A 23,401-nucleotide genomic window follows, 5' to 3' on the forward strand; every position below is an offset into this window, starting at 1 on the left:
CGCAAACCTTCTTCCTGCCGTTCATCTTGGTTTGGAAGCAGTCCATAAAATCAAGATTTTGAAATGCCTCAAGTGGAGATGGTTGAACAGGAAGTCCACTAGCCTATGCACTACATTTATTGTGGAGTCCTTGTTCACCCACAGCTCAACTCTGAGCTGCAAATATTCTATTGATACAAGGTTCATTTTACAGCATTTTAAATTCAGAAGAACCATTTTCTCCCTCCACCCCCACCCCCACTGCCATCAAGCCTTTTATATCCTACTATCCTAATCTGTATTTTATCCCCTGCCAATCTGCCAACAGATATGAACCTATGGCAGGGGTGGGCAACCTTGGCTCTTTTATGACTCATGGACTTCAACTCCCAGAATTTCTCAGCCAGCCTGGCTCAGCATGGAAACCTCTCCCTTTCCCCTCAGCATGGCTGGCTCAGGAATTCTGGGAGTTGAAGTCCACGAGTCATGAAAGAGCCAAGGTTGCCTACCTCTGACCTATGGCATACAAAATGTATTTGTCGGTGGTACATTGTAAGTTCATTCATCAACTGAAGACAAATTTTAATTATTTTCTTTCCTCTTTCTTTCTTTCTTTCTTTCTTTCTTTCTTATTTTCTTTCTTTCTTATTTTCTTTCTTTCTTTTTCTTTCCTTTCATTTTTTTTGAGCACTCCTTGCAAAAAACTCCTCTAAGCATGAAGAAAAAAATTGCTATTATTCTAAGTCATTTCAGATGATATTATAAACGCAAAGAATGGCTTGAATTTAAAGGTGGCTAGATAATTTTCAATAGTCTCCTTCAATCTCAATCTGTCAGTCTTAAGAAATGTACTGTCCTTGGGTGCTTGAATACTAACAAAAGTGACCTTTTTATTTCCAGAACATAGTCTTGCAACGTTTACAGATAAAAATATCAAACAGCCAAGGGTAATTTTTTCCACACACTATTACTATTTCCGAAAATCACCATTCTTCCCTGCATAACATTCTTTTGTCTATGAATTAAAATGTTCAAGCAAACAGAATTGGTGTACCAAAATGGGTCACACCTGATAGATAATATTTATCTTTTAATACCAGATTGGGTTAAAGATTCATCTTCAACATCCATAAGTTGATTAGGGGGTCCCACATTTTCCGAAAAATGGGAGAGTATCTTAACTTCCACATCAAGAGTGTTAAGGGGCCTCCAATTACAAGTTACACAACAACAACAAAAATAATATTTAGAATTTATTGGATTCCAGGTACATTTATATAGAAAAAGATGGTCAGAAACAGCATTTTGTTGAAGATGTAGTTAAGAATAATGCTTATATAAAGTATACAGTATGTTTCTACATTGCCCTATATAGCAGGGATCCCCAATCCTCTTGGGCCATAGAACAGCAGTGGCCGCAGTCTGCCAGGAACCGGGTTCTGCAAGTGAGTACGTGCACGGTATCCAGGCAGCGCATGTTACTATGCCCCCTGCCCGTCCACAGAAAAACCACCCTCCATAGTACCAGTCACTGGTGCCCAGATGTTTGCGGCCTGCTGCCATACAGCTAATCTTCAATTTATGTCCATAATGGAGCCTATCCATTGTGCACATAAGTCATGACAGTCGTAAAGCAGGGTATCATGTGACCGGATCCATTTTTATAAGCTTTTCTGCGGCAGTTGTTAAGGGGATGCCATGGTTCTAAAGCAGTGGTTCTCAACCTTTTTAATGCCACGACCCCCAACCAGTCGTAAGTCGAGGACTACTCAACCAGTTGTAAGTCGAGGACTACTCAACTGGTGCAGCACCATTTGCAGAATGGGACTTTTGGCAGGCTCAGCAGGGCAGAGACAGCCTGGACAATTCCTATTGGCTTTTGAAAGCCAATAGAATTAGACTATATTCAAGAGAGTCTATTCTATTGGCTTTCAAAAGCCAATAGAATAAAAGGGAGTAGCACAGCTAAGGAAAAGGGGGGGGGGAAATGGCGGACTGCATTGTTTGGCGACCCCCATGAAATGGTCGTTCGACCCCAAATGGGGTCCCGACCCACAGGTTGAGAACCGCTGCTCTAAAGCAGCCATCTCACTTCTGGATGGGCTTCAGACACAGAAAGCCGACTACAGGTCAGGAAGGGCTGCCTTGATGCCATTTCTGCAAGCAACTCCATTTTAAAACTAGGACACAACACACAGACTGAGGATCAGAAAGCTAGGCTGAGTTCAAAACCCACTTCGGATCCATCTGAGTGTACTGTTCAGGTAGTCTTTTAAACCCAGTTCTAAGATTTGGAATTCCAGCATCTTCCCTTTTCTTTATCACTTATGCATTTTGTTCTCTTTCTAGTCTACAAATTCCAAGTTAGATTTTTTTTAAAAAATACCACTCAATTGTCAACAGGGTAAAGGAAGCCTATTTAATGCATAAGGACTCCGGCAAAATAAAAACCTCAGGAAAAGGGAGAGGGATGAACAATGAACCTCCAACACTTGGGGATGATGTTATATAAAAGTGATGACGTTATTTGATATGAAACTGAAGAGAAGAAATGCTGGAAGGAATATTTGGGAGACTTTAGTGGGGAAGATACTATTGTGGCTGCAGCTTCTATGCCAGCTGGGTAGAAGACAGGTCTCCTTATTGGCCAACCTTGGCAACTTTAAGACCTGTAGACTTCAACTCCCAGCTTGGCTGGCTGGGGAATTCTGGGAATTGAAGTCCACAGGTCTTAAAAGTTGCCATGATTGGACACCCCTGTTACAGAAAGTCAGATGATCCAGCTCTTCGTCTGTTGAAAAATGGAACAAAAAGACCAATCTTTTTAAAAGAAGAAGCAAATTTAAAGGAAGCTGCAAATGAAGGTTCTGGAAGGCCCAGGTCTAATGTTGTCCCCAACCGATCAGTTAGAGTGCAGTACTGCAGGCCACTTTAGCTGACTGTGTTCAGCAGGTCAGCGGTTCAAATCTCACCGGCTCAAGGTTGACTCAGCCTTCCATCCTTCCGGGGTAGGTAAAATGAGGACCCAGATTGTTGGGGGCAATGTAAATATATATATACATTGCTTACTGGTGTACACCGCTTAGAGAGTGCTTGCACTTAAAGCGGTATATAAGTCTCATAAATAAATAAAATAAATAAATAAATAAATAGGAAGTCCTGATAAAAGGAAGTAGAGGATCTTTGCTTCAAGGAAAATAGCCATTTCTGTTGAATTAAGTGCATAGTCCAGCCATTCCTTCCCCTGTATTACGCTAAGCTAGGTCAATAGTTTTAAAATTTCCCGAGTTGTTGAACTGTCTACAATTTAGTTTGTGTGTTTAAGACTTTGCTCCTAATTTTTATTTTAAAAACTGTAGAATTGAAATTTTCTATAGCCTATGCCCGTGGTGGCGAACGGGTGCCGATAGGTGGCACGCAGAGCCCTTTCTGTGGACACACGCGCCATTGCCCCAGTCCTACGTCTTCAGTGGGGTTTTATAATACCTTTTCGCTTTAGGCCTCCACCGCCATGTGCAAAAAAAGAAAGGTTCAATCAATCAATTTCAACTTCTCGCAGGAAAAAAAAAATATCTCACAAAGTTGGAATTGATTGATTGAACTTTTTAGTCCCACCCAGTCTGCCGTTACCACTGCAGCCATGCCCACTCAATAGGCCACACCCACCCAATGTGCCACGCCCACCTGGCACCCAACAATGCATAAGTGTTTTGGGTTGCAGTTTGGGCACTCGGTCTCTAAAAGGTTCGTCATCACTGGCCTATGCTGAAGATCTGTAATATTCTGATGGATGAAAGTTTGTATCAGGCCAGCGCCATCTTGTGATGTGTCCAGAGCATTAAATTTATTTCTGCATTTGCTTTTTTAAAAAAATAGCATTTTATCTCCTCCAACACTGAACGTTTGCATTTTTAAATATTCTGTAAAACTGTGCAATATTTTGGATTGATGCAGGGAGGAAAATTCTACTATGTGATATGAGGGTAGGAATGAAAATAAAGCAAGACAGATCCATTTGGAGATTCAAGAATAAAATGACAGCTACTGTATTTGTTGAGCGTCCACTTAGAAAAATGTTTGTGTGTTTCAGACCCATGGTTTAAGTATAAATCCATTTATTTACACAACCAGCAGAGGAATTAATCAAAAATCTAGACTGAGACAATTGTTACAATTAATTAACTTATAAGCGTAATTCTGAAATAAACAAATAAAAATTAAAGGCCCCTAAAACTCTGCATATAATATAGTTCATTTAGCGATCATTCAAAGTTACAACGACACTGAAAAAAGGTGACATAATGGTTTTTCACACGACCTTTGTGACGTCCCCGTAACCATGTGATCAAAATTCAGATGCTTGGCAACTGACTCATACTTATGACCGTTGCCGTTCCTTTCAAGGTCCTGCGATCCCATTTTGCGACCTTCTGACAACCCAAGTCAGTGGGGGAAGCCAAATTCACTTAGCAACTGTGTTACTAACTTATTAACTGTGGGGATTCACTTAACAACGGTGGCAAGAAAGGTCATAAAAGGGAGCAAAACTCACTTAAGAAATCTCTCACTTAACGACAGAAACTTTGGGCTGAGTTGTGCTCGTAGGTCGAGGACTACCTCTAATGTACTGGCACTTACCTCTGCAAGATTTCTCCAGGCGATGCTGGAATTCTGTCCATTTTATCTGCGGTTGAGCAAGCTTCTGAGCCAGGAAAATTTTTATCAGATCCAAAACATATCCCCACAACACGCATCTGAAATAAGAACAAATTCGCTTGTTAGAAAGATCTGAACAAGTGGCGATTCTTCTCACTCGAAAGCCACTTCCATTCAAAGCAAGAGGGAGGTAGAGTTGCCTCAAACAAAGAGATGGTCTCTCTATAAATTTAATACATAAATTAAATGATGAATAAAAATAGAGGCTCTTCCCAATGGGATCACTCATGAAGTCCTGTTAGTTCTTCCAAGAGGTAAGCAGAGAGTAAGGAAGATGACAACATAGTAATGCAGGATCCATCATCCGGACAGGAAGGTGGGTGGGTATTTGGAGTCCACAACAGACCGATAATATTTGAAAGCACCCAAAACAGTCACCTCCCTAATTCACTGAACTATAAAGATAGAGGAGGGCATACAGCGCAATCAAACTTTCAAGATTCTGTTATGATTGAGTGATTATGTTACTATCAAATTGTTTTCATCTCCTAGCTACCCTATCTACATTTTCTCCATGGCAATCTGTCCCTGTTTTTTGTTTGTTTGTTTTTAGGTTTTCCACCTGTGCAACTCATTGCCACTGTACCTGAATCCATCCATCTTTCTGCTGGAAGTTTCTGCAATCTGTCTTTGTACCTTCAGGTTTATCCCCCCCCCCTCCCATAGCAAAATCAGGAAGCAGATGCCCAGAAGCTTTAATCTGGCCTCATTAATGTAAGAGTGACTGCTAGCACTTTAAAAACCAGCCACTTTAAAAGCACCGCACTCTGCTGCTTTTACCTGAAGAGAGCAAATAGCTGTTTCCTTTAACCTCATGATTAAAAAAATGCCAAAAAAAAAAAAACCCAAAAACGGTGGGGGGAAAATCTCAAGTACATTACAATTTGAGATGTATCTCAAGGTCATATTACACTGATTGTTAAGGCATAAATCAGAAGATGACCATTTCTGTTTAGATTTTCAAGCTCTTTCCTGAGAATTTTCCAGCGTTGTTTTTCTCCTATTTCACAACTAAGAATTGGTATCAATACTGATACTGTGACTCCATATATTTTCTGCTGCAGGACTTGCACGTCAAAGAAAGACTAAAGATAGCTATCCTGGGAGCTGTTATTTGACTTGTCTAATGGAAAAGGGCCCACAATCATCCATTGCTTCTAATTAATAAGCCAAAGAGAGATAAACAAGAGCAAATCTAGCATTAAAAGAATAGGAACAGCCAGGAATTAAGAACTGCTTACCTTCATGCTTGTAAGTCATTTCTTGGCATCCAGAAAAATAAAAGCATACAAGGGCACACAGAGAGACGAAGAAAGAAAAATACAAGGTGAGAAATAGGAATTCCATATCGACAGAGCCGATGCTGATCACGCCCTGTTTATAATCACTATATTTTTTCCCCTAAAATAACAAAGCCCTGGAGGACATCAGATGCAACCAATTCCATTAGGTTACTTTAGAGTTAGACATGTTGCCAGGGATTTATGCCAGTTTAAGCCAAACCTCATAAGGTTTAAAGTTCTGCAAAGCGTTCTTAAAAAGTACATAAAAATAATGTAAGGTACTTTTTGCAATGTCATCTAAGAAAAACCTGGTGCTTCTTTGCAGCTCCTTCATGCCCACAGGGCACGGCTTCTGAGCTAAGGAAGAATAGAAAGTTTATTTGAAGCGTCCCATGAGGACTAGCAGGCTGCCTAATGAGAGATAACATAGCAACAGTTACTCAGTGCTTTTGCAGAGGAAGCCATCATAGCTTCATCTAATCTCTCCCCTGGCACAGACCCATTGTTTGGTTTAGGAAGTGTGAACCACAATCTGCTACAAATGAAGCACTAGAAAGGGGGATGATAAATCTCAAAATCTCAGTTGTGTCCAAAAAGGATTTGGAGACAGGGAGTCTTGCAACCTTTCCTGCTGACTTCCCCACTGATTTTCTGGGGACGCCGGCAGAGAAGATTGCAAATAGCGACCGCGTGATACAGGGCCCTTGGCAACCAGATGTAAGTGCAAACAAGTTGCCAAGCACCCAGATTGTGATCATGTGCATGCAAGGAGGACGGTGTAACTTTTGGGGACAGGCATACGTGCTTTATGGGCTGTAAAACACACACTTTTCTGAAGCACTTGCATTCCTTTACTTTAGAATATAAGTACTCCTTGACATACGACCCCAACTGAGCCCCAAATTTCTGTGGTTAAGTGAGACATTTGTTCAGTGAGTTTTGCCTCATTTTACGACCTTTCTCGCCACCGTCGTTAAGAGAATCCCTATCGCTGATAAGTTAGTAACCTGGTTGTTAAGTGAATCTGGCTTCCCCACTGACTTTGCTTGTCAGGTCAAAAGGGGGTCGCATGACGCCAGGACGCTTCAACTGTCGTAAGTACATGCTAGTTGCCAAGCATCTGAATTTTGATCACATGACTGTGTGAATGCTGCAATGGGCGTTATTGTGAACTAAGTCACTTTTTTTTCAGTGCCGTTGTAACTTTAAACGGTCACTAAGTGAACTGTTGTACATAAGTCGAGGACTAGCTGTACGTTCCTTTTCTAAGTTGGCAAATAACCTCTGGGATCCCTGTTTCAGCAGTTTTGGGTTGGGAATATTGTTTCTGGGGAGTGACGAGGGGACTGGTAACCACTATCTGTGCATTAAACACAGGTCCCACAGTGGGCTGAAGGGGATTTTTGTCCTTTTCTCCCCTTAAAGGTTCCCCACGTTCCTTTCCCTGAGGGAACTTTTGCTCTCTTTGTGCGGTCTTCGCCATTTTGGCGGGAAGGGGCTTCCCATGCAGGCCCAACTCCTTTGTTGGGGAGGCTTGGCGGGGGGCTTCCCGTGTGCTCAGACCCAATTTTTTCTGCTTTTCTCCCCTTAAAGGTTCCCCCTGTTCCTTTCCCTGAGGGAACGTCTCCTCTCTTTGTGCGGCCTTCGCCATTTTTAGCCATGGAGGCTTCGGCCTAGTCTCCCAGCATACAGGGCCCCCACAGGGAAAAAAAGGCGGGAAACAAGGGACCGCCCCCTTCCCTCTCCCAGCGACCAATCACAGCTCCTGCGGTGGGCGGCTCTCTTCAGCCGATTGGAGGGTTTGCTGTCACTCACTGTCCACAAGCCCTTTAGGGCTCCAGCCAATCAATCAGAATAGAGCTGGAAGGGACCTTGGAGGTCTTCTAGTCCAGCCCCCCTACTCAAGCAGGAGACCCTGTACCATTTCAATCAATCAATCAATCAGAATAGAGCTGGAAGGGATCTTGGAGGTCTTCTAGTCCAGCCCCCTGCTCAAGCAGGAGACCCTGTACCATTTCAATCAATCTATCAATCAGAATAGAGCTGGAAGGGACCTTGGAGGTCTTCTAGTCCAGCCCCCTGCTCAAGCAGGAGACCCTGTACCATTTCAATCTATCTATCTATCTATCTATCTATCTATCTATCTATCTATCTATCTATCTATCAGAATAGAGCTGGAAGGGACCTTGGAGGTTTTCTAGTCCAGCCCCCTACTCAAGCAGGAGAACCTGTACCATTTCAATCAATCAATCAATCAATCAATCAATCAGTAGCCTGGTCTCTGCCCAGCCAGGAGCAGAAGAGGGGTGCGAGACGATATTCCAGGGGGTTGTGAAAACGTGGCTTTTCCAAATTATAGTGTATGTGCATAATTCATCGCCGCTGTTTCGAACTTTTGTTAAGGGGTGCGAGAATATATCAGAAGCGTTCTAGGGACGCGGGGTATAGAAAATGTCGGGAGCCGCCGGTTTAAAATAAATGACAAGACCTCAACAAGGCGTACCTTATTTCTCTGAAAATAAGACCAGGTCTTATATTCACTTTTGCTCCAAAAGACACATTAAGGCTTATTTTTGGGGAAACAGGGTAGGAATCATTTAAACCAGTGGTTCTTAACCTGGGCGATATTGCCCCCCAGGGGGTGATTTCATTTTTCAGGGGGGCGAAGGAACGAAAAGGGGGCAATATGGGGGCGATGGAGCGAGAAGTTTTGGGGACACTTTTGAGACTTTTTCGTACAGTGAACAGCTGCATATCTGTCGTACAAAAACATCAGATCGCTCGCTATTAGTGGATTGAATTGTGTTTTCAAATGTTCCTCCAGCTAGCTTCAGTACAGAACAGCCTACATATGTGAATACGCATCGCTTATCTTCATGCGCATTGCGCAGCAGCCTCTACCCTTTTTATATTTCTTTTTGCATCTTAAATTTCACTTGTAATTCAATCATTAAATGTTACTCTTTTTCTTTTCTGGCATTTCACTTTCTTGCCATTGAATTTTGTTTTCAGTGGTCATTACATTGAAGTGTCTTGAATAAATAAGATAATAACGAAATACATGTATCACAAAGTTTGGGAATAAAGTGATGGGTGGCACCAAAATTTTTCAAACAGTTGAGATATGGGGAAAAGACTGGAAATAAATTATTTGCATCGATATGTCCTGATGACAATTTTAAAGAAAACAAAAAAAAGGGTTTGCATAAATTGAAGAATTATTTCCTATGTTGTGATTGAGAGGTGATGTTGGGGGAGGGGGGGCGATGACAACTTCCTCATTGGCTCAAGGGGGCGATTCGTTCAAAAAGGTTAAGAACCACTGGTTTAAACCACAGGGTTGTTGTTGTTTTTTTAAGGGATAAAACTCCAGAGATGAAGGCTCAGACTTCGAGGCAACTGGCACCTGTGGGGTGGGAGGCATTGTGGCTTCCTGCAGTTTGCAAATAGGTGATTGCAGGCACTTTGGAGAAGAGCTTGACTCCCTCTTCTTTGGGGCAGCCCCTGAGATATTGGAAGATTGCTATGATGTGCTACCCTCGTCCTTCTCTTCATTAAACTGGACATACCCAATTCCAGCAACCGTTCCTTGTATGTTTTAGCCTCCAGTCCCCTGAACCTCTTTGTTGCTCTTCTCTGCACTCTTTCTAGAGTCTCAGCATCTTTTTTACATCGTGGGGACCATAACTGGATGCAGGATTATTCCAAGTGTGAACTTTTAACACCGAACGTGATTTCTTGCCTTTTTTTTGTTGTTGTTCACAAACGCGGTGCAGCGTGGTCAAATGCAACTTTTGCACTTGGGGGGGGGGGAAGAGAAGCCGGGGCGCAGGTGGGAAGCGGCGCAGGAGGACCCCAGACTCAGCCCGGCCAGCAGGTGGCCGCGGCTGCCAAACGAGCCTTGGGAGGGCAGACTGAAGCGGGGGTCTTTGGGAAGGGGGGGGGTCCCAGGGGCCTGGAGGAGGAGGAGGAGGAGGGGACGGACCCCCGCCCCGAGAGAAGGCTCCCCCCTCCCCCGGCTGCCAGGCTCCGCCGTCTCCCCGCCCCGTCCCGCCCGGCGAAGGCAGTCCCGGCCGGAGAGGGACGAGCCGCCCAGCCGCGACTCCTCCCCGGGGCTCCCGCTCGCCTCCTTCCCGTCCGCGCAGGGCAGGCGCAGCAGGGCCGAGGGCAGGCGGAGAGCCTCCGAGGAGCCTCGCCCGGCAGCCGGGAAGCAACAGCGGACAGGCAGGCAGGCAGGCAGGCAAGGAGGGTGGGCGGCGGTCGCTCTCCGCTGCCGGGGGGCGCGTCCCCGCCCCCGGCTTCTCTTCCGGGCGGGCTCCGGCGCAGCAGCCCCCCCCCCCGCCGCCGCCGCCTTGGATGCGCGTCCCCGCGAAGCCCGTGCGCGCGCCTGCGTCGGGGCGGGGCGGGGGAAGGGGGGAGCGGGCGGGGGTCCCGGGGTCGGCCAAACAGGGCGAGGAGCGGCTTGCAGAGCTGTGATTTCCGGGAGGGAGGGGCTAAAGGCCGGCGCTGCAGGGGCTTGACGCGCCCCCCGCCCCCCGAAAAGGCCGAGCATGCGCCCCCCACCCCACCCCGAGGAATTAACCCCCCCACACACCCCGCCCCTCTCGGAATGGCCGAGCTCAGCTGGGATCCGGCCGAGGCTTCGGGCGCGGATGGCGACCCTCCTCCGGCTCTAGCGCCAGGGGGCAACGGGGTGGGGGGGGGAAAGCGGGCGTGGAAGCCCGAAGGAGGAAGCGATTCCTGCAGCTTCCCAAAAGTGTTATGTAGGGGTGTGGGTCTACGCACGGGTTGTCTATAGTGTGTTGAGGTGTGGGTTGTGGATGTGTTTCAGTTGGAGAGCGGGCAACTACATTTCATTTTTGGGGTGTGTGCCTTGTGCCCACAGTAAAAAAAATGACAATAAAGGTTAGCTTATCTATTATATCATATCATATCCTATCTTATCCTATCCTATCCTATATTATATATTATCCTATCCTATATCTTATCTTATATCTTATCCTATCCTATATATTATATATTATCCTATCCTTATATCTTATATCTTGTATCTTATATCTATCTTATCCTATCCTATATCTTATCTTATATATTATCCTATCCCATCTTATATCTTTTATCTTATATCTATCCTATCCTATATCTTATCTTATATATTGTCCTATCCTATCTTATATCTTATACATTATCCTATCCTTATATCTTATATCTTATCTTATATCTTACCCTATCCTATCCTATCCTATCCTATCTCTTATCTCTTATATCTTATCTGAGCCCCCCCCCATGGGTGCAGTTCTGAATATTGGAGAGAAATAAAAAGGGGTTAAAAAAGATGACCAGGCCGTTGGGCCGATCCCTCCAGCCTCTGACTGGATCGAGCAGCTGCTGATGCCTCTGCAGGGGGAGGGAGGGAGGAGGGCGCCCTGCTCCCCTTAGCAAGGAGAAGCTGAGTGGGGTTGGGGGGGGAGGGAGATGGGGGGGGCAGTTTGCTGGGCTGGAAAGCAGCCTGTCCCAAAGCAGCCACCTTAAAAGGGCCCGCAGTCGGGAGAGTTACGCACTCAAAGTAAACCTCCAGGACACATTTGGCCAAGCCAGCATATTCTGGTGGAGTTTTCTTGGCATCCTCTTCAGATATAGCAAGATGGGTGGCATATAAAAGAGAAAGGGAGGGAAGAGGGAAGAAAGGAGGGAGGGAGGGACAGGAAGGAAGAACGGAGGAAAGGAGAGAGAAAGAAAGGAAAGAGGAAGGAAGGGGAGGGAGGGACAAGGAGGGAGGGGAAGGAAGGAAGAAGGGAGGAAAGGAGAGGAAGGAAGGAAAGAAGGGAGAAAGGAGAGGAAGAAGAGGGAGGGAGGGACAGGAAGGAAGAAGAGGAAAGGAGAGAAAGAAAGGAAAGAGGGAGGGAGGAAGGAGAGGGAGGGAGGGACAGGAAGGAAGAAGGGAGGAAAGGAGAGAGAAAAAGAAAGGAAAGAGGGAGGGAGGAAGGGGAGGGAGGCACAGGAAGGAAGAAGGGAGGAAAGGAGAGAGGAAGCAAGGAAAGGAAGGAAGGAGAGGGAGGGAGGGAAGGAGAGAAGGGGTAAAGGAGAGGAAGAACAGGGAGGGAGGGACAGGAAGGAAGGAAAGGAGAGAGGCAGGCAGGTAAGAGGGGGGGAGGAAGAGAGGAAGGAAGGAAAGAGGGAGGGAAGAAGGAGAGGGAGGAAGGAAACGAGACAAAAGGACACAGTTCTGGGCCTGTTCTTTGAAGGATCTCTTGTAGCCAGACCTTGCCTAGGTGACCCCTTCCCCCTCACTCTCTGGCTGGGCCCTTTCGCCACTTTTAAACCCTGGGTTGAACCCTTTTCAATCCCTTCCAGGCCCCCTTGCACCCACCCGGGGGGCCCAGGGACAAAAACAGCAGAAGCTGAAGGCCACCACCAGAAAAATTGAAACACCCCCCCCGGAAGTTTTTTTTTTTTTTTTTTTAAAAAGCCCTCATAACAACTTTTAGTGATGCTTGCTCCCCTTCCCTCCATTTGTGGTGACCCTTTGAGAGCTGTACGCAACCAAATTTCATTTTAATATATGCCGATTAGTGTACATTCAAACTGACAATAAAGTTCTTATTCTATTCTGTTCTATCCTGTCCTGTCCTGTCCTGTTCCGTTCCGTTCCGTTCTGTTCTATTCTCTATTCTATTCTATTCTATTTTATATATACTCTATCCTATATTCTATTCTATTCTATTCTATTCTATTCTATTCTATTCTATTCTATTCTATATATACTCTATCCTATATTCTATTCTATTCTATTCTATTCTATTCTATTCTATTCTATTCTATTCTATTCTATATATGCTCTATCCTATATTCCAATATCTGTTCTATTCTATTCTATTCTATTCTATTCTATTCTATTCTATTCTATTCTATATATACTCTATCCTATATTCCAATATTTATTCTATCCTATTCTACTCTACTTCTATTCTATTCTATTCTACGCTATCCTATATTCCAATATCTATTCTATCCTATTCTACTCTACTCCTATTCTATTCTACTCTGCTCTGCTCTGCTCTGCTCTACTCTACTCTACTCTATCCTATATTCCAATATCTATCCTATCCTATTCTATCCTATCCTATTTTGTTTCCCTAATTACTAAGCTAAATATTTGTATATTTCCGAGGAGTGTCACCCAAGGAGAACTGTCACAAGCTGCTAAGCCCTCCCCAAAGGCTGGCACAGCGGCCTGAGCAGATTGACACCGGAGTCAGCTGTCGGCTTTGCCCTCCTTATGACCCACAGGATTCTAGAACTCTCCCGTCCTTGTGATGGGGAGATGGTCAGCCTGGGAGTAAAACCGGGAATATCTCTCTTAACTAGCTTTTCTAGATATCACCATGGACGATCCAGACTCCGGTTTCGAAGAGCTGTTGGCCAGAGCAAAAGCTGGAGAACCAAAGTCGCAGACAGAGGTCATGTTGCATGCTTTGTTGCCTTTTTTAATTCATCATTTTAAGGAAATAATACAGAATAGAAATAGAATAAGAATAAGAATGGAATAGGAATAGAATAGAATAGAATAGAATAGAATAGAATAGAATAGAATAGAATAGAATAGAATGCAGAATAGAATAGAATGCAAAATAGAATAGAATAGAATGCAGAATAGAATAGAATAGAATGCAGAATAGAATGCAAAATAGAATAGAATAGAATTCAGAATAGAATAGAATAGAATAGAATAGAATAGAATGCAGAATAGAATAGAATAGAATAGAATGCAGAATAGAATGCAAAATAGAATAGAATGCAAAATAGAATAGAATAGAATGCAGAATAGAATGCAAAATAGAATAGAATTCAGAATAGAATAGAATAGAATGCAGAATAGAATAGAATGCAGAATAGAATGCAAAATAGAATAGAATAGAATTCAGAATAGAATAGAATGCAGAATAGAATAGAACAGAATAGAATGGAGGAATAGAATAGAATAGAATGCAATGGAATAGGAAGAATATGAATGGAATAGAATAGAAATTCTTTATTGGCCAAGTGTGATTGGACACACAAGAAATTTGTCTCCGGGGCTGAAGCTCTCGGCGTATATATAAACCACAAGGTGATCATCTAAAAAGTGACCCAAATCTCCCTGGATATGAAAAGGACAATTCACACAACAGATTTGTCAGTGTGCAAGCCATCAGCTCAACTGGTGATCTTGCTGGTGCTGCGATGGGAGCGTTGCTGGGCTGTCGGTCAGGGCGAGGGGGGGGGGCCTCAGGCCGGCCTGGTGAAGAGAGATTTCTGCTTTCCACAGGTGGGGAGGTGCTACTTGAAGCTGGCCGAAGACCAGGACGAGGAGCTGAACAGCTGCAGTGCAGTGGAGTGGTTGATCCCAGCTGCCAAACAGGGGCAGAAGGAAGCCCTCAAAATGCTGCAAAGTTGTTTGGCAGAAGGAAAAGGTAGAAGCATGCTTTCCCCGAATGCAGCTGGTCCCTGACTCCATCATCATCATCATCATCATCATCATCTCTATCTACATTAGTGGCCAAAATTGTGGAAACCTTTTGGGAAAAGTGTATTTTTGAGGTTTGATGGCTAATAACACTTTTTTGGGGGAATAGTACCATCAAATTATATGTCAATGGAAAGATAATTTAATCAAGAATGTCATGCAACAAAGTTTGTTCAATGATCTGTCCTGCATTCTATGAAAAGTAATAGCCGAATAACCAGAAAAAGGAAGCACAACTTGCTTAGGTTGATCTCAGGTAGTTTTCCTTCACCTGATTGTAGCCAATGAGTGTGAGTGTTTAGAGAGCCAATCGGGTGTTTTGAAAATGAGCCAGTCAGATCACAGTAGGATCCAGTTATTGATGTCCTGTATTGAAGCTGAGAGGAGGACCTTTGTCAGGGTGTTATTGTGATCGCTATCAAGTTGGCTGGGTTTTTTTTTGTGTTCTTTCATTCAGTGAGCTTGTAAAACGTAATAAAATTAAAGTAATGGTGCAAAGAGTTGACCGGTCGCCCAGAAAGCGATGTAAAATAGTATTTATTAAGTGAACAAGGCTACAGTTATAAAGAAATTAGAAGAAAAAAATGGGTGGAAACTTAACCCAAGGTGGCATTTCTATGATACACTTTTCCCAACAGGTTTCCACAATTTTGGCCACTAATGTATCTATCTCCTATCATCCGTCCATCTCTGTATCTCTATCTGTCTCTGTATATCTATCTATCTATATCTATCTATCTATCTATCTATCTATCTATCTATCTATCTATTTCCTATCATCCATCCATCTTTCTCGCTCTCTCTTTCCATCCATCCATCCATCTAATTTTGGGACCACCCATCTCCTCTTACAGAGGGACTCTGTGTGGTATACAAATAAAACATAAATACGGTATATAAGATTTTAAAAGCCAATGTTAAAAGTTAACTAAAAAGTGACAGGGGGGGCTTTCAGGGTGCTAACCAGCCCCACAGTGGCTTCTGTGTGAGCCGCAAGCAGGGAGCCACGTTTTAATCTCTTTCCAGAAGGCCAGGTGAGTGAGGGTCCGTCTTCCCTCCAACAGAGGGGGGGGAGTATTCCACATAGTGGGGCAACACCAGAGAAGGCTCTCATCCGGGGACTTGCCAGTGGGAATTCTTCAACTGGCGGGGTCCACAGCACCCCTGCCCTGCCTGACCAGGTAGAACAGACCGATGTGATGGGGCAGGGGGGGAAGATGGGTCTGACTGATCCCTATGCTGAGACCCCGTCTTCCCCTCCCCTTTCTCCCTCCTACCATCTTGTTGAGATTCACGGTTGAAAATCTTTGGGAGGAGGAAATGGGGAAAGTTCCCCAGAATGTAAACAAGAGAGGGACTTCTGAGATTCTCGAAGGAACCTAGAACCAGCCGTTCTGCTCCGAGGTTTTGTAACTGGTTTTGTGTGTGTGTATGTGTGTGTGTGTGTCAAATCTAACATTTGCCATTTCCCCCTCTCTTCCTGAGGCATCACTTTGGAAAACATGCCAGAGGTGAAGCGACTGTTGTCCGAGACTGATCTGGAAAGAGCGGTCAGAAAAGCGGCCTTGATCATCTACTGGAAGTTAAATCCAAAGAAGAAAAAGGAACTGGCTGTTTCAGAACTGTTAGAAAATGTCGGCGAAGTGGACAGCCAGGGTCTGTATCTTTTTTTCCTCACCCAAACAGCTTCTTCCCTTTAATCCTTCTTTGGTTCCGTTCGTTGCAGGCTGAGACACGCTGGCTTAGAGGACCTCGGGGGGGTTCCTGGCCCTGGGGAAGGAGGGGGGGCTTCCTTGTGAGGGGTGCTATTCCTTTGTTTTAACCCTTTGTGTCCCGCTTCCCCTTCAAACTCTTCATGCCCATCTGTGTTTCCGAGAACAGGGCAGGGAGACCAGCGCCCGGGGCCGCTTCCAAAGACCGTCCAGAAGCAAAGAAGGATGCTGGAGAGACTGGTCAGCAGCGAAGGTAGGGAGGGCCGCCTGGGTGGGACGGATCTTCCCCTCTTTTGACCCAGCTGCCACCTTCCTCCTCTGAATAGGAGGAGCCAAATTCATTCTAGCTTCTTTGGGACAAAGCCGGAGAGCCCCCGAGGGAAAGGATTTGGGGTGGGCAGAACAGTGAGCCACAGAGAAACCACAGTTCTTAAAAAAATAGCTCTGTGTGTGTGTATGTGTTAGTTATAAATGTTGCAGAAATGAAATGATATGATATGGTACGATATGGTTGGATATATGATAGGATAGGATGGAATGGAATGGAATGGAATTAGAATTAGGAATTAGAATTAGAATTAGAATTAGGAATTAGAATAGAATATAGAATGTAACGGAACGGAACAGAACAATAGAACAGAACAGGAATAGAATAGAATGGAATGGAATGGAACGGAATGGAACAGAAAGGAATAGAATGGAAAGGAATAGAATAGAATAGAATAGAATAGAATAGAATAGAATAGAATAGAATAGAATAGAATAGAATAGAATAGAATAGAATATGGAATGGAATGGAATGGAATACAATACAATAGAATAGAATACAATAGAAAATGGAATAGAATAGAAAATGAAATAGAATGGAATGGAATGGAATAGAATAGAATATATAGAATAGAGTAAAATAGAATAGAGTAGAAAATGGAATGGAATGGAATGGAATAGAAAATGGAATGGAATAGAATAGAATAGAAAATGGAATGGAATGGAATGGAATAGAATAGAATAGAATAGAATAGAATAGAATAATGTAGAATAGTGTAGAATGGAATAGAATCATATAGAATAGTATAGAATAGGGAATGGAATGGAATGGAAAAGAAAAGAAAAAAGAAAAGAAAAGAAAAAAGAAATGGAGGAAGTTCTAAGAAAGCTCATGCAATGATTCCATGGCTGTTTTTTTTGTGTGTGTGTGCCATCTTTTTGCTTGTTTTGGAGAAAAAGGCTAAGAAACCCCTGCCTCCAGTGACAGCTGCCTTGATTATTTGGGGTGACAATTCTGTGCATTTCATTTTTTTAGAAATCAGAATCTTCCAAAGAACTGGTGAATCCTCCAGAGCCAGAGGAGAAAGGCCAGGGGATGCCTTAGCCCTGGGGGGGGGAGGGGGAAGAGGGGCTGAGCTGAGGGTTGCCCCCACAGGTGGAGTCACTGTCTGCTTGGCAAAACCCTTTGTGCCACTCTGGGTGGGAAACCCCCAGCCTCTTAAAATATATCAGCCACCGGGCGTCATTTTCAGCTGCGACAGGCACACAAAGTGTAGTCATAAATCAACATTTCCCACCCCTCCCTGTGTTAGCACTTTGTGGTGCCAAGTGAAACTGGACTGGCACAAAAAAAACCAGCCTGGCAGCCTGGATTCACTTTGTGCATTCGGGCCTCTTAGTTTTTACAACCCAAAACTGGGCATCCTTACCGACAAATGCATCTTTGCCAGAATAAACCATTGTGGTCTTTTTTCTCTTGCAAACAAACGCAACCGTCTAAATTTCCGCCTCTTGAACGCTCTCAGCCAAGAATTACATGGCCTTGGACGACTTCGTTGAAATAACCAAGAAGTTCGCCAAGGGATTCATCCCGCCAAGTATGGTCCCTCAGGAGGACGACGATGACGATGAGCTGACGGGAAAGAGCCCCGAAGACCTCCCCCTACGACAGAAGGTGAATGGGGGGGGGCTTCGATGCCAAATGTGCCCCCTCCAATTTGCTCGGGGAGGGTGGAGGAGGTGGAGAGCAGCCCCCAAGGAGGGAGAGCGTTGCAAGCGTGGACCAGGTGGGCCACAGAGTGCCTTCATCGGAGAGAGTCTCCAGAAGGCGCAGTTTCAGATCCTAGGCGGTGGGGGCACTGGGACCGTCCAGCCTCAGGGGTGGAGGCTGTGAGGATGCAAGGGCCCAAGCCAAAGGAGAGGGGGTCTTCTCGAGGGGTCTGTGACGATTTGGCATGGCCAGCTCGCCACGGCCAACTCACTACAAGCAGTGGTGGGATTCAGCCAGTTTGCACCAGTTCGGCAGAACCAATTAGCTAATTTTTTGTTGCCCAGGCCCAGAATGGACTTCCGGAAGTGGCATCCACACGGAGAACTGGTTGTTCACCTATTTGAATCCCACCACTGACCACGGCCAACGCGCTGCAGGACAATTTACCAGATGGTGGAACAATAGGATAGGATCGGATAGGATAGGATAGGATAGGATAGAATAGAATAGAATAGAATAGAATAGAATAGAATAGAATAGAATAGAATAGAATAGAATAGAATAGAATAGAATAGAATAGAATATAGAATGGAATATAGAATGGGAATGGGATAGAATAGAATAGAATAGAATAGAATAGAATAGAATAGAATAGAATAGAATAGAATAGAATAGAATAGAATAGAATAGAATAGAATATAGAATGGGAATGGAATAGGATAGGATAGGATAGGATAGGATAGGATAGGATAGGATAGGATAGGATAGAATAGAATATAGAATGGGAATGGAATGGAATAGAATAGAATAGAATAGAATAGAATAGAATAGAATATAGAATGGGAATGGAATAGAATAGGATAGGATAGGATAGAATAGAAAAGAAAAGAATAGAATATAGAATGGGAATGAAATAGAACAGAACAGAATAGAATAGAAAAATGCAGAATAGAACAGAGCAGAATAGAATAGAATAGAATAGAATAATGAGAAACAGAGTAGAATAGAATAGAATAGAATAATGAGAAACAGAGTAGAATAGAATAGAATAGAATAGAATAATGAGAAACAGAGTAGAATAGAATAGAATAAAACAGGAGAAAGAATAGAATAGAATAGAATAGAATAGAATAGAATAGAATAGAATAGAATAGAATAGAATAGAATAGAATAGAATAATTAAAGAACAGGTGGAAAAGGAGGGACAAAATGAAACGTGAACAACAAAAATTTAAAAATATATATTTATTTTAATACTTGAACTGTTAAATTGTCCCACAGAGAGTTGGCCATGGAGAGTTGTCCCATTCCGCTTCTCGAGACTTCCCGCCCTCCTCCCCATCCTTATTTATGGGGGGGGGGGAGAGAACAACTTGCTTAGTTGAAATTCAGCCCATTGGTCACTGAGTTGGGGTTCAGCGTGGTCTTCAGCCCCCGGGCAGCCCCCAGAGATCTGTGTACCAGTTCAGACACACTTCCAACCTTGGCTAGGCATCCAATTAGAGTGGGTGGGCCTTGGGGGCAGGTCGACCCAGCTGGGCTCTTTCTGACCTCCTGTGGCTGGCCACTGGAGTAAACAGGTGCAGCTGGGCCCCTCTGTCCACTTGGAGGATACCTTTGCAGTCACTTCCAGCACGTTATGTGTCTGAAGGGACAAAACAGGGCCTTGACAGGTGTTGTTTAGGAACTTGGTTTGTTTCCTATCCTAGTCAGCCCACCAGTTTCATCCAAAAGGGCCCTATCACGACAGCTCGGGGGTCGATTTGGTCATCTCTGCTGTTTGGGATGACCCGCGCACGGCCTCTCTTTCCAGATCATCAAGTATCCCCTTTACGCCATCATGGAGATCAAAGAGCACATGATAGAGGTGGCCTCCAAAGCCGGCATGCATTGGCTGTCCACCATCGTTCCCACCCACCAGATCAACGCCCTGGTCTTCTTCTTCATCCTCAGCAACCTGACCATTGACTTCTTTGCCTTCTTCATCCCCCTGCTGGTGTTCTACCTGTCTTTCGTCTCCATGGTGATTTGCACCCTGAAAGTCTTCCAGGATAGCAAAGCGTGGGAGAACTTCCGCACCCTCACCAACCTGCTCCTTCGCTTCGAGCCGGACCTGGATGTCGAAGAGGCGGAGGCGAATTTTGGCTGGAATCACCTGGAGCCCTATTTCCACTTCCTGCTCTCGGTCCTCTTCGTCGTCTTCTCCTTCCCGATAGCCAGCAAGGAATGGATGCCCTGCTCCGAACTGGCCACCGTTTCCGGTTTCTTCATGGTGACAAGTTATATGAGCTTGGGCACCAGCGTGGAGCACTACACACGAAGGGCCATGTTGACCGAGGTGACTGCGGGGGCCCTCTGCCTACTGCGGGGGGCCCCCGACCACTGGGGTTACGTGAAGCTCCTGGGTAAAACATTTTACAGTCAGCCCCTCGGCAGCCTTCTGGTGCTGAACCTCAGCATCCCTTGCCTCTTGTACCTGTACTTGTTTTACCTTTTCTATTGCATGGCCCGGCTGAAGAACTTTAAGGGCATCTATTGCTACCTGATTCCTTACTTGGTCTGCTTCATGTGGTATGAACTCTTCATTGTGATTCTTCATGAATCCACCGGCCTTGGTCTCCTTCGGGCTTCAGTGGGCTACTTTTTATTCCTGTTTGCCCTTCCGGTGTTGATGTTGGGCGTTGCGCTGATGTGTCTTTTCCACTTCCTACGATGGCTGGTCACGTTGGAGCTGACCAAGGTTGCGGTCACCCTTCTCCTCTGCGGGGTTCCTTTGCTCTTCCACTTCTGCACGCGGGCCCGAGTCTCTGCCGTCGAAATGGTGAAGTCGCTTACCAGGAGTTCAATTGTGAAGCTTATTCTGGTGTGGCTGTCTGCCATTGTGCTCTTCTGCTGGTTTTACGTCTATCGCTCGGAGGGGATGAAGGTGTACAACTCGACGTTGACGTGGAATCAGTACGGGTTCGTCTGTGGGCCCCGGGCTTGGAAGGAAACCAACATGGCGCGAACTCAGATTTTATGCAGTCATCTGGAAGGCCACCGGGTGACCTGGACAGGGCGATTCAAGTACGTCCGAGTGACCAGCATTGAGAATAGCGCCGAGTCCGCCATAAATATGCTTCCCTTTTTTCTCGGGGACTGGCTCAGATGCTTGTACGGAGAGACGTATCCCGACTGCGACCCCAGAAACACCACCCTGGAGGAGGAAGAACTGTGCCGGCTGAAGTACTTGAGCAAGCACAACTGTCACATCAAGAGGTTTGACCGGTATAAATTTGAAATAACGGTAGGCATGCCCCTGAGTGGTGGGAACGGCAACCGGACCCCGGAGGACGATGACATAACCAAGGACATCGTGCTGAAGGCCAGCAATGAATTCAAGCACGTGCTGTTGAACTTGAGACAGGGCAGCCTGGTTGAGTTCAGCACCATCCTGGAGGGCCGTCTGGGAAGCAAGTGGCCGGTCTTTGAGCTGAAGGCCCTCTCCTGCCTCAACTGCCCGTCAAAGCTCTCCCCGGCAGGCCGGCACGTCAAAGTGGAACACGACTGGCGGAACACCGTTCAGACAGCGTTCAGATTCGTCTTCAATTTTTTGTTCTCCCCTTTTCTGTACATTGCCTAATACACACCTCTGGGGGTAACACCCGCTCCGACACACTCTTTTGGCTGTCACAATCTGATTTAATGGCCTTTAGCACGGTACGTCATGCGGCCCTAATCTTTTTCTGCATTGCACGATTATATTTAGAAAAAACGCCCAGCTGCGTGTTGAAAGGGTTTTCTAAAGAACTAACCTATCAAAGCAGAGATGCCAAAAAAACCAATACAACTTTGCCTTCTATGTATACTCAGTAGTTAACGTGAACTTTATTCCAAATTCGCAGCTGTAACAGTCACAATAATGTCAAAACCGAGGGTGCGTGATGACGACGCCTGGGCACACATGCTCCAATTTACGACTTGGGCCAGGCGCCATGAGACAAGCACGTTGATGTGGACATGAGCTTTTGATCTCTCTCTGCTCTCCCCAAGGACTGCAGAGAACCGTACTCTAGGGCGGGGGTCTTCAAACTTGGCCCTTTTATGACTTGTGGACTTCAACTCCCAGAATTCCTCAGCCAGCAATGCTGGGAGTTGAAGTCCATAAGTGATAAAAGGGCCAAGTTTGAAGACCCCTGCTCTAGAAGGAATAAATTCTCTGCCGATAATTAAATTCTGCAAACAGACTTCAGCTAATTCAGCGGTACGACTGGGTGGTTTTTCTGAGGGAGGGGGCCCTCATTTTTTTTCCCTCCCGAAGGAAGGAGGAAAGGAAATGGTTTAAGCAATAAGCATGAGTGCTTCACTCTGGAAATGGTACTGAGCATCCGGAGATGAATCTGTCCTTCTGATCACAAGCATAAAATACGGATTAAAAAACATGACACATTTTGCCGGGCTTTTTTTATACCCACTTTCCTCATATGCATGTAGTATGTTAACGTACACAATGCCGCATCAGGTTTGGAATAGCCACTGAAGATTTTGTAGCACGCCTCCCCATTCTTTGGGGTCAAGTAAATTGTCCTCCGTTCTGGGTTAACGGGTCCTTCTCGCTCGCTCCTTCTGTCTTTCATTAGCCTAGTTTAAATAAAGAGAGAGCCTTGCCCAGTTATTCACCATTATTCAATTATTCATCAAAGTAAGGTTCTATATTTAGGCAAGAAAAATCAAATGCACAGGTATAGTATAGGGGGTACCTTGCTCAATAGTAGTAATTGTGAGAGGGACCTTGGAGTCCTAGTGGACAATCACTTAAATAGGAGCCAGCCATGTGCTGCAGCTGCCAAAAAAGCCAACATAGTGCTGGGCTGCATTAACAGAGGGATAGAATCAAGGTCACCTGAAGTGTTAATGCCACTTTACAAGGCCTTGGGAAGGCCACACTTGGAATACGGCATCCAGTTTTGGTCACCAGGATGTAAAACAGATGTTGAGACTCTAGAAAGAGTGCAGAGAAGAGCAACAAAGAGGATCAGGGGACTGGAGGCTAAAACATATAAGGAACGGTTGCTGGAATTGGGTATGTCTAGTTTAATGAAGAGAAGGACGAGGGGGGACACGATAGCAGTGTTCCAATATCTCAGGGGCTGCCCCAAAGAAGAGGGAGTCAAGTTATTCTCCAAAGCGCCTGAAGGCAGGACAAGAAGCAACGGGTGGAAACTCATCAAGGAGAGAAGCAACCTAG

The 23,401-nt window shown here is 45.0% G+C and overlaps 1 protein-coding gene across 6 annotated transcripts; it reads left to right on the forward strand.

Moving 5' to 3' along the window:
• Window positions 1-10,060: 10,060 nt before the first annotated feature.
• Window positions 10,061-22,603, forward strand: WFS1 (wolframin ER transmembrane glycoprotein). Of its 6 annotated transcripts, none has more exons than XM_039361519.1 (7): window positions 10,061-10,202; window positions 13,347-13,438; window positions 14,287-14,431; window positions 15,970-16,140; window positions 16,366-16,449; window positions 17,990-18,138; window positions 19,988-22,603. In XM_039361519.1, exons 2-7 carry the CDS (start codon window positions 13,364-13,366, stop codon window positions 21,794-21,796), a joined length of 2,433 nt encoding a protein of 810 aa, XP_039217453.1. In that variant the 5' UTR covers window positions 10,061-10,202; window positions 13,347-13,363; the 3' UTR covers window positions 21,797-22,603. The 6 variants fall into 6 exon arrangements, with proteins under 6 accessions (XP_039217453.1, XP_039217451.1, XP_039217452.1 ...); XM_039361517.1 differs by having other exon boundaries at window positions 10,067-10,218; XM_039361518.1 differs by having other exon boundaries at window positions 10,086-10,214.
• The last annotated feature ends 798 nt before the right edge of the window (window positions 22,604-23,401 follow it).

The sequence above is a fragment of the Crotalus tigris genome, unplaced genomic scaffold, assembly GCF_016545835.1.
Source record: "Crotalus tigris isolate CLP2741 ecotype Arizona unplaced genomic scaffold, ASM1654583v1 scf7180000019298.7629538967:1458412, whole genome shotgun sequence".
Taxonomy (NCBI): domain Eukaryota; kingdom Metazoa; phylum Chordata; class Lepidosauria; order Squamata; family Viperidae; genus Crotalus; species Crotalus tigris.

Excerpts from the sequence above, each read along its gene's own strand:
- WFS1 (XM_039361519.1), top strand. The coding sequence starts at position 13,364 with ATGGACGATCCAGACTCCGGTTTCGAAGAGCTGTTGGCCAGAGCAAAA. Across the intron at positions 13,439-14,286 it reads AACCAAAGTCGCAGACAGAG|GTGGGGAGGTGCTACTTGAA; the intron begins GTCATGTTGCAT and ends TGCTTTCCACAG. Across the intron at positions 14,432-15,969 it reads TTGTTTGGCAGAAGGAAAAG|GCATCACTTTGGAAAACATG; the intron begins GTAGAAGCATGC and ends TCTCTTCCTGAG.